At 43.3% G+C, this 11,234-nt stretch overlaps 1 protein-coding gene across 1 annotated transcript; it reads right to left on the bottom strand.

Moving 5' to 3' along the window:
* Positions 1 to 1,659: 1,659 nt before the first annotated feature.
* On the bottom strand, positions 1,660 to 9,532 carry SPMIP10 (sperm microtubule inner protein 10). Its single transcript, XM_066276969.1, has 3 exons — positions 9,447 to 9,532; positions 8,008 to 8,113; positions 1,660 to 1,869 (listed from the first exon to the last, which is right to left on the bottom strand). The coding sequence occupies exons 1-3, from the start codon at positions 9,530 to 9,532 to the stop codon at positions 1,660 to 1,662; spliced, it is 402 nt and encodes a 133-aa protein (XP_066133066.1).
* Positions 9,533 to 11,234: the final 1,702 nt, after the last annotated feature.

Genomic DNA, 11,234 nt, shown 5'->3' with positions numbered 1-11,234 from the left:
CAGAGCGATAGACAGGGACAGACAGGAATGGAGACAGATGAGAAGCATCAATCATTAGTTTTTCGTTGTGCATTGCGACTTCTTAGTTGTTCATTGATTGCTTTCTCATATGTGCCTTGACCATGGGCCTTCAGCAGACTGAGTAACCCCTTGCTGGAGCCAGCGACCCTGGGTCCAAGCTGGTGAGTTTTTTGCTCAAGCCAGATGAGCCCGCGCTTAAGCTGGCAACCTCGGGGTCTCAAACCTGGGTCCTTCCACATCCCAGTCCAACACTCTATCCACTGTGCCACTGTCTGGTCAGGCAAGCTGGTGATGATTAAATGAAAAAATATGTAACGTTAAGCTTAGGTTAAGTTTAAAGTTAAGAAAGTGCATTTTTTTACAATTAAGTTTTTGTGGTTTCATTTTAAGTAAAGAAAGTGGTTTTAGTTTTGTTTAAAGTAAAGAAAATGCAGTTTTAGTTTACATTTAGTGTTAAGAAAGTACAGTTTTAGTTTACGTGTCTACAGTGCCGGCATCCCCTCCTCCGTCCCTCCTCCTCTGCTGTTCACCTCCGTTAGCCGCACCTGTCTGTCTCCAAGGTAAGAATACAGTACTAAATAACACTTTTTTCTTTTATTTCATATATTTTGTTATGCATTGGTAAAGTATACATGTGTGTTTCTTAATTAAAAACATGTCTTCTTTTATAATTCAGGATGGTTTGGGGATGTTTCACAGGGCTAGAACGATTAAATCTATTTCAGTTATTTTAAATGGGAGAAATTTGTATGATATACGAGTTGACTGACTTACAAACTCAGTTATAGAACAAATTAAACTCATATCTCAAGGTACCACTGTACCATGGTGATTAGTTTTCAGTACTCAAAGCCATGTGTGTGTGTGGAGGGGGGCAGGGGATATTTGTGGGCACTGAAAGAAGCATTTTGGGGCAGTCAGAAAACTAGCTAAAATAATTCCGCATCCTGCAGCTCCCTTGACACTGAGTATTGGAGGGACTAAATAATAAAGATGGAGTGAGAAGAGAAAGGTTGACAGTGTTGGTGAGGTTAGATGGTGGGTCTTAGCTATTTGGTATGGAATGAATTTCAATGAGATAGGGTTTTTTTGTTGTTTTTTTGTGGGGTTTTTTTTTACAGAGACAGAGAGAGAGTCAGAGTGAGGGAGACAGGGACAGACAGACAGGAATGAAGAGATGAGAAGCATCAATCATTAGATTTTCGTTGCGCATTGTGACACCTTAGCTGTTCATTGATTGCTTTCTCATATGTGCCTTGACCACAGGCCTTCAGCAGACCGAGTAACCCCTTGCTTGAGCCTGTGACCTTGGGTCCAAGCTGGTGAATTTTTGCTCAAACCAGATGAGCCCACACTCAAGCTGGCGACGTTGGGGTCTCGAACCTGGGTCTTCCACATCCCAGTCCGACGCTCTATCCACTGCGCCACCACCTGGTCAGGCTCAGTGAGATAGTTTTTATTGTTCCTCTACTTTATTGCAGATGTTCTGAGCCTATTTCTCTTCTAAAGCTTTTATAAGGTATACAGTATGCAATTGACTTATAACCTTTAAACAGAACATGTAGGTGAAATGGAAATGGACTTAAACATTTATGAGAGAGAGAGATTGAAATGCTTTATCAGTTTATTTGTCTTTCCTCAAACCAGTCGCCTCCTGAAGCCATGGGAAATCACTGTGCTTTGGTATCTGGAGAGTGGTGAATGCAAAGGCATATCTGCGATTTTTATTTCTGGCAGGCCTTTCTTCGAGACAACTTTCCGATCTTCCCCATGGCAAAGCCTTTCGCTGCAATTTAAAAACAGAGTGTCTTCTAAAGGGCCAGCATGGATCCCACACGCTTCTGCATGCTGAGAGGAAAAACAAAACACAAATCTGCTTTGTATGACTGCGAACATCACTTTATGAGATTAAGATGGAAGTTGTCTAGTAGTTTTTCTAACTGTCCCTGTTGAGAAGGAAGGTCTACTGGACAGAGAAACATCTGTTTTTCTTTTTCTTTTCTTTTTTTTTTCGTATTTTTCCGAAGCTGGAAACGGGGAGAGACAGTCAGACAGACTCCCGCTTGCGCCTGACCGGGATCCACCCGGCACGCCCACCAGGGGGCGACGCTCTGCCCACCAGGGGGCGATGCTCTGCCCCTCCTGGGCGTCGCTCTGTCCCTACCAGAGCCACTCTAGCGCCTGGGGCAGAGGCCAAGGAGCCATCCCCAGCGCCCAGGCCATCTTTGCTCCAATGGAGCCTTGGCTGCGGGAGGGGAAGAAAGAGACAGAGAGGAAGGAGAGGGGGAGGGGTGGAGAAGCAAATGGGCGCTTCTCCTGTGTGCCCTGGCCGGGAATCGAACCTGGGACTTCTGCACGCCAGGCCGATGCTCTACCACTGAGCCAACCGGCCAGGGCTGAAACATCTGTTTTTCTTTCTTTTTTTCTTTTAGATTTTTATTTATTCATTTTAGAGAGAGGAAAGAGAGAGAGAAGGGTAGAAAAGCAGGAAGCATCAACTCCCATATGTGCCTTGACCAGGCAAGCCCAGGGTTTTAACCAGTGACCTCAGCATTCCAGGTCAACACTTTATCCATTGAGACACCACAGGTCAGGTTCTATTTATTTATTTTTAAACTATTTTTATTTATTGATTTTAATGGGAGAGGGAGGAAGAGAGAGAAAGAGACAGGAACATCAATCTGTTCCTGTATGTGCTCTGACCAGGGATCAAACCAGCAACCTTTGCACTTCGAGACAATGCTCCAATTAATGGAATCATCTGGCCAGAGCCTTTCTTTATTATTTAGAGAAAGTGGGGAGAAAGGGAGAAAGATGAGAAGCATCAACTCATAGTTGCAGCACTTCAGTTGTTCATCAATTGTTTTTTTATACATTCCTGGCGGGCAGAGGGCTCAGGCTCATCCGGTGACCCTTAGCTCAAGCCGGCAACCTTGGGCTCAAGCCAGCCACCGCGGGATCATGTCAGTGACCCCATGCTCAAGCTGGTAGCCCCATGCTCAAGCTGGTAGCCCCATGCTCAAGCTGGTAACCCCATGCTCAAGCTGGTAGCCCCATGCTCAAGCTGGTAACCCCATGCTCAAGCTGGTAGCCCCATGCTCAAGCTGGTAGCCCCATGCTCAAACTGGTGAGCAGCTTCAGCACAGCTCATCCGGCTACCTCGGGGTTTCTAACCTGGGACCTCAGCATCCCATGTTGATTCTCTATCCACTGCGCCACTGCCTGGTCAGGTGCAACATATGTTTTTCTTTACTTTTTTTGTCTGTGTGACAGAGACAGAGAAAGGGATAGGGACAGACAGACAGGAAGGGAGAGAGATGAGAAGCATCAATTCTTCATTGCGGCATCTTAGTTGTTCATTGATTGCTTTCTCATATGTGCCTTGATCAGGGAGCTACAGCAGACTGAGTGAGCCTTTGCTCAAGCCAGTGACCTTGGGCTCAAGCTGGTGAGCCTTGCTCAAACCAGATGAGCCCGCACTTAAGCCGGCGGCCTTGGGGTCCTGGGTCTTCCATGTCTCAGTCTGATGCTCTACCCACTGTGCCACTGGCTGGTTGGTGACATCTGTTTTTCAAAAGCAATACTCACTGGGTATGCTCTCCCTCCCTGGAGCACTGCCCACACGTTTCCCTCCCCCGTCTTTTTCCCCACAGGCACGCATCTCCTAAAGTCTAAGGGATCCCATGAGACTTGAAACCAGGAGAGCAGTGGGCAGCGGCATCTCCTCTCAGACTAACCTCCTGAACCTGTCTCCAAGGCCTCCTTTTCTCTGACTTTCCAGTGAGCCGAAGCAGCCCTGCCTTGGCTATTTCTTTCCTATATCGTATCCAGAGAGACTGAACAGCCCCTCACGTAGCTTCTTCTGTCCTAAACCCTAAGCCAGGGGTCCCCAAACTACGGCCCGCGGGCCGCATGCGGCCCCCTGAGGCCATTTATCCAGCCCCCACCGCACTTCCAGAAGGGGCACCTCTTTCATTGGTGGTCAGAGAGAGAAGCATAGTTCCCATTGAAATACTGGTTAGTTTGTTGATTTAAATTTACTTGTTCTTTATTTTAAATATTGTATTTGTTCCTGTTTTGTTTTTTTACTTTAAAATAAGATATGTGCAGTGTGCATAGGGATTTGTTCATAGTTTTTTTTATAGTCCGGCCCTCCAATGGTCTGAGGGACAGTGAACTGGCCCCCTGTGTAAAAAGTTTTGGGACCCCTGCCCTAAGCCCTTCCTGTTTCACTGCCTCAGCTTTAGTGAACGTACTCTAAATCAATCAATCAAGTATTGCTCTCTGGCTCTGGCTGGTGTCATCCAATCACCAGGAAGAGCAATGTGCACTGCAGACTACAAAGATAAACCTAGAGTCAGATTGTTGAACATCTTTTTTTAATTTTTCCATTGATTTGAGAGTGAGAGAGAGAGAAGCATCAGCTCATTGTTTCGCTTGGTTGTAAACTCATTGATCATTTCTCATCAACCCACGATGTCTGACATGCCAGTCGATGCTTTATCCAGAGCCACCCAGCCAGGACAAGTTGTTGAACTTTAACTTCACCTACTTATGTGACCTTGTACAAGTCACTTACCCCTGTGAGATCCCGTTTCTCTTTTATTTATTTATTTATTAAAGATTTTATTTACTGATTTTACAGAGGTGGGGGGAAGATGAGAAGTATCAACTCACAGTTGTTTCGCTTTAGTTGTTCATTGATTGCTCCTCGTGCAGCCTCAATAAGGCAACCCCAGGGTTTCAAACCTGCAACCTCAGTGTTCCAGGTGATGTTCTATCCACTGTGTACCACAGGTCAGGACTCTTTCACTGATTTTTTTTTTTTTTGACTTTTTTTTTTTGTATTTTTCTGAAGCTGGAAATGGGGAGAGACAGACAGACTCCCGCATGCGCCCGACAGGGATCCACCCAGCACGCCCACCAGGGGCGACGCTCTGCCCTCCAGGGGGCGATGTTCTGCCCCTCCGGGGTGTCGCTCTGCCGCGATCAGAGCCACTCTAGCGCCTGGGGCAGAGGCCAAGGAGCCATCTCCAGCGCCCGGGCCATCTTTGCTCCAATGGAGCCTTGGCTGTGGGAGGGGAAGAGAGAGACAGAGAGGAAGGAGAGGGGGAGGGGTGGAGAAGCAAATGGGCGCTTCTCCTATGTGCCCTGGCCAGGAATCGAACCCGGGTCCCCCACACGCCAGGCCGACGCTCTACCGCTGAGCCAACCAGCCAGGGCCTCACTGATTTTTTTTAAAGATTTTTTAAAAGTTGACTTGAGAGAGAGAGAGAGGAAAAGCAAGGGAGAGAGAAAGAAACAGAAACATTGACGTCTTCCTTTATATGTTCTGACCAACCTGCCATCTTTGTGATTCCAGGGGATGCAACCTAACTACCCGGCCAGGAGTCAGTTTTCTCAAATATAAAATAGAAATTATTAAAGGATTCTTAGATCTTTAAATAAAATACTATGTATGAGTGAGAGACTTTTTGCCAATTATTAAGTATACTAAATTGATATAAAGCATGTTGCTGCTACTGTCGCTGCGGCTGGATCAGTAACAGCTACTTGAGGTTGTTTTCCTGAGTTTATATCCGTTTCTGAGTCTTCAGTACTGCTCAATAGCTTTCCGGCCTGGTCTTGGGATGTGGCCCCATCTCCACTATGCTGTGTTTTCACCTTATATTGTTAAATAGTTATATCATCTCCCGCAGGAAAAATGGTGAGAGTAAATGTGAGGAAAGCATAGCTAACATTTGTACTCAGTGTACATTTACTTCACTTCTTATTTCATTTTCACTTCTTCTCTGTAAGGCAGCATGTTCTGTACACCAATCACTAACAATATTTAAAGAATGCTTAGAGCCTGACCTGTGGTGGCACAGTGAATGGATCAAGTGTCGACCTGGAACGCTGAGGTCGCAGGTTCAAAACCCTGGGCTTGTCTGGTCAAGGCACACATGGGAGTTGATGCTTTCTGCTCCTCCCCCCTTCTCTCTCTCCCTCTCTCTCTCCTCACTAAAATAAATAAGTAAATTAAAAAAAAAAAAGAATTCTTAGAGCCCTATCTGGCTAGCTTGGTTAGAGCATTGTCCTGATACCCAGAAGTTGCTAGTTCAATCTCCAGTCAGGGAACATATAGCAACAAATCAATATTTCTGTCTGTCTGTCTGTCTCTCCCTTTTTCTCTCTAAAATCAATAAATAAAAAAATTAAAAAATTTATGCTGAATTACAAAGAGTAAGTTCAAAAATAAAAAGTGTTTTGAAGCATTCAAAACAGTTCTCCATTAGTGACTTCAACTTGATGTTTTTACACCCTGTAGTTTTAATAAATGAAAAATAAAACCAGTACTAATATTTGTCACCATGCTAAAGCTATTTAGGACATTAAAAATGACTTGATAAGCCACTAAATTACATAAAATACAGCCTAATATTAAGATTGTAAATTTGATATGTAAGTCTATTATTTGAGTCTTGATTTCCTTAGTTTTATCTTTATTATCAAAATAGCACATAAAATACATATAATCATAGTGCAAATGGCAGCTTTACCTATTACACTGCATGCATGCATTTTATAAGGAAATAACAGCCATATTTTTAGGATATTTTTAGACGATATAACAGTCATATTTTGTAACGTCATCTCTGTCTTGGCAAAGTATTTTTTTATTCAACATTAATTGTTTATCAGAAAATTTCAAGTTAGTGGTACACATTTCGTTCTAGGAATTTTAACTTGAAATCTCCTTTTGCAGGGTGACTATCACAATATATTCTATTCTCATTTAAAGAAAGAACTTACCTTTTCACAAGTGAATGGTCAATCTGAATTTGGAAAATGTTTTGAAACTACTGATTGAATAGGAACATGGAATAGGCAACAAGTCTTATCTGTAAATCTACCCAAACTGTTCCCATAGCACTCAACCTAAATATGCAGTACAACTTTAAAAATACATGCTCTGTACTGTGCTTTAATATTAATGGGCCCTACTTCTGATGAGCTGATCAGAGCTACTTAACAACTGCTGGTGGCATTGTGTAGAGAAAAAGGTAGACATAGAGCAGGGGTCCCCAAACTTTTTACACAGGGGCCAGTTTACTGTCCCTCAGACCGTTGGAGGGCCAGACTAAAACTATGAACAAATCCCTATGCACACTGCACATATCTTATTTTAAAGTAGAAAAAAAAATGGGAACAAATACAATATTTAAAATAAAGAACAAGTAAATTTAAATCAACTAACTGACCAGTATTTCAATGGGAACTATGAGCCTGCTTTTGGCTAATGATGGTCAATGTGCTCCTCTCACTGACCACCAATGAAAGAGGTGCCCCTTTCGGAAGTGCGGCGGGGGCCGGATAAATGGCCTCAGGGGGCCGCATGCGGCCCGCGGGCCGTAGTTTGGGGACCCCTGACATAGAGTTTTGAAATCTTCCAGTATATCAACTTTTAGAATTGTAATTAGGTTATTTGACTAGATTGTGAGGTTTCACTTTTGTTTGCAAGTTTATGTGTAACTACATCAAATATTTTTGACAAAAATAGAGTGGTATTTGTCAGGGCCTGGGAAGAGCTTAGAGATGAGGAGATATAAGGAAAAGGGTACAAATTTTCAGTTATAAAAGAGTAAATTTGGAGGATATAATGTTTAGCATGGTGACTACAATTAATAATATGGCATGTATACTGGAAGGATGCTGAGATTGGATCTAAAGCATTCTGACCAAAAGAAAGAAGCAGTTCCTATGTGAGGTGATAGATATGTTAACTACATGATCTTGGTAATCATTCCACAACGTATATCAAATTTTCACATTGTGCACTTTAAATATATACAATATATACAATTATATTTGCCCGTTATTCCTTGATAAAACTGAAAAAAAAACCCAAAATAAATTTAAATACCTTTTATATAACTATTATGTCTGTTCATTATATTAAATAGCATAGATTTTTTTTTATTATGAATGGTTATAGGAAAATACCTTCAGATTCACATTCCTGAATTTCATGCTTTCTTTCCAAGGCATAACATAAAATCTTGGGATCATCGCATGCCTTAATGAAAACTGCGGCAAATGACCCTCACTCCTGAAGGTTAGGAAGGCAAGGAGAAAAGACATCTTGTGAGTTAAACACAATCATTTTAGCATCACAGGGCAGTGGTCGGCAAACTCATTAGTCAACAGAACCAAATATCAACAGTACAATGATTGAAATTTCTTTTGAGAGCCAAATTTTTAAAACTTAAACTATATAGGTAGGTACATTGTTATTAACTTAATTAGGGTGGAGTACCCTTTATGGAAGAGCCCACTCAAGGGGCTAAAGAGCCGCATGTGTCTCACAAGCCACAATTTGCCAACCAAGGCTCTAGGGCAGGGGTCCCCAAACATTTTACACAGGGGGCCAGTTCACTGTCCCTCAGACCATTGGAGGGCCAGACTATAAAAAAAACTATGAACAAATCCCTATGCACACTGCACATATCTTATTTTAAAGTAAAAAAACAAAACAGGAACAAATACAATATTTAAAATAAAGAACAAGTAAATTTAAATCAACAAACTGACCAGTATTTCAATGGGAACTATGCTCCTCTCACTGACCACCAATGAAAGAGGTGCCTCTTCCAGAAGTGCAGCGGGGGCTGGATAAATGGCCTCAGGGGGCCACATGCGGCCCGCGGGCCATAGTTTGGGAACCCCTGCTCTAGGGGAATGGAGGCAGTTGCCTCTTGTCTCTGATGTTCGGACCCCCACAGCTGCAGGACAGAGAGCTGTGCCATTGTTTGAGGCTCACCTGACAGATAAACAACCCATTAAATCCCTAAGAATCACCAAGATCAAGAGCCCAGGCTGGATATCTGTACCTCCAACTGCCTGCTGTCCCTTACCGTTGGCTCAGCATGTTCATTTTAACCTGCTTTTCGGGAAGAAGACAGAGCCCCAGGACTTGCCTCAGGCCTACCCACTTGCAGGGGTGGCAAACCCATCAGTCAGCAGAGCCAAACATCAACAGTACAACGATTGAAATTTCTTTTGAGAGCCAAGTTTTTTAAACTTAAACTATATAGGTAGGTACATTCCTTATCGAGGCAGCACCCGCACGTAGTATTTTGTGGAAGAGCCACACTCAAGGGGCCAAAGAGCCGAATGTGGCTCGCGAGCCGCAGTTTGCCAACCACTGGTTAAGGAATCGCTGGCCAGTCACAAAAACAGTCACTAATTTAGCACCCAAATGTAGTACAAACTCTACACTCAGATCAGACCTCCTTGCCTTGCACACATTTTTCCCTCTGGAACACAAAGCTTTCTGTATGGACGTCGGGGGGAAGCATAGAATTAATGCCCTCATCTGTGTAGTTCCCAAACTAGAAAAACAAAACCAAAAACCCCGAACTCCAAAATCTTTAAGTGCTTACCTATTAGCAGGCTTAGATGAATTGTCATCAAAACAGTTGTTGGCAAGTTTAGGCAAGATAGGATGAGTGTCTTTTTCTGAAGCCATTGCTGCCCTTAGAGATGGAATTTTCTTCTAGAACTTCACTAATCCCTTGGTCTAATTATGATGACATTGCTGCCTCAGATGTAACAACGTTCTGCTAGCTTCCTAGCAACCCATTAGCGGTTGATTAAAAGTGCAGAGCTGAGAGCTATTTTCAGTGTTTTTTGTATACTCCTTTTTTCTTTTTCCTGGGGAACAAAATTTTATTCTAAAAATAGATCTCAGGAACAATGAAGTGGCAAAGGCCAATCATTACAAAAGGAAAGAAAGAAATTTGCTCTAAATTTTTTTGAGAATGATGTCAGAGTAATAGCGATGTGAGAGATTCTGCTGATCTCTCCCCTTAAAATTTCAACAAATTGAACAGCTGTAACACAGTGAAAGAACCCAGCTGGGCTCACAGGTGAGCCTGAAAGATCCATGCACTAAATGGACTAAAGGTGGGATGGGATGAAAAGGGGGACGGAAGACAAAGCACAGCTGCGGAGGGCTTTGGTGAGGAGAGGTGCAAAGCTGGAGTGACTGGGTTATTTTTCCTCTGCTGGACAATGGGGAGGAGGGAAGCTTGGGCTCTCTGGATTTTGTCTGAGGGATACATAAAGGGAAACTTAAAGTGACTGAGTCTCCTTCTGCCAGGAGGAATGGAGAGACAGAGGGGCAGAAGGGAGATAAACCAAAACAGCCAGAGCACGGGGTCATGGCCAGTGTTCCCGCAGCCTGCCTGCAGCCTGCACTTGGCAGAGGTAGAGAAAGCTGAGGTGCAGCCCTTCAGCCTCCCAGATCCCGCTTCCCTCACCTCGCAGGATCAAGAGTGGCAGAGACAAACCCCACAGCTAGCTCCCCAGAGCCATTCTCTCCCGTGAAGAACAGAGGTGCTCCACGTCTGGTCCCCAGGTCTGTCAAGCTGTGGGAAGGAGCACCTGGAAGGCTGAGATTGCCATTACTAGAGCCGTAAAGCCATAAAGCTGAAGCCATAAAGCCAAAGCCATAAAGCCCTAACAACACGCCCCAGCCACCAACAAGAGTGCGGCCCCACTTACACCATTGCAACAAAAATATCTCAGACAGCCCAGGAACTTCAAAGAGCTAAAAGTTGTAGTACAGTGACACCTACCAGAATAAACCTTTCAAAACCAAAATTTACTTTTCCCTTTTCCCTTTTTTCTTACTCTTTTTTCCTTTTTCCTATTTGAATTTCATTTTTTTTATTTTTATATATTTTTATTATTTTTTATGGATGTCTTTTTATTTTTGTTTGCTTTTGATCTTTTTTCCTGTGGTGTTTCTTCCTGTCATAATTTTTAAAATTTTTATATTTTTTATTGTATTTTTTTAATTAAAAAAATTTTTTTGTGTGTGGCAGAGACAGAGAGAGTCAGAGAGGGATAGATAGGGACAGACAGACAGGAAGGGAGATGAGAAACATCAATTCTTTGTTGCAGCTTCTTAGTTGTTCATTGATTGATTTCTCATATGTGCCTTGACCAGGGGGCTACAGCAGACCAAGTGATCCCTTGCTCAAGCCAGCAACCTTGGGCTCAAGCTGGTGAGCCTTGCTCAAACCAGATGAGCCCATGCTCAAGCTGGTGACCTCAGGGTCTCAACCTGGGTCCTCCACATCCCAGTCCGACGCTCTATCCACTGCGCCACTGCCTGGTCGGGCTTTATTTTTTAATTTTTTAAGTTGTTTTTTTGTTAGGGTTCT

The sequence above is a fragment of the Saccopteryx bilineata genome, chromosome 4, assembly GCF_036850765.1.
Source record: "Saccopteryx bilineata isolate mSacBil1 chromosome 4, mSacBil1_pri_phased_curated, whole genome shotgun sequence".
NCBI lineage: Eukaryota > Metazoa > Chordata > Mammalia > Chiroptera > Emballonuridae > Saccopteryx > Saccopteryx bilineata.
Note: the sequence above shows the minus strand (reverse complement) of the source record. Positions and strands in the feature narration are given on the sequence as shown.

Coding starts and splice junctions, on each gene's coding strand:
- SPMIP10 (XM_066276969.1), bottom strand. CDS start 9,532: ATGGCTTCAGAAAAAGACACTCATCCTATCTTGCCTAAACTTGCCAAC. Junction 8,114..9,446: donor TCATCTAAGCCTGCTAATAG/GTAAGCACTTAA, acceptor CCTAACCTTCAG/GAGTGAGGGTCATTTGCCGC. Junction 1,870..8,007: donor TCAGGAATGTGAATCTGAAG/GTATTTTCCTAT, acceptor TTTTCCTCTCAG/CATGCAGAAGCGTGTGGGAT.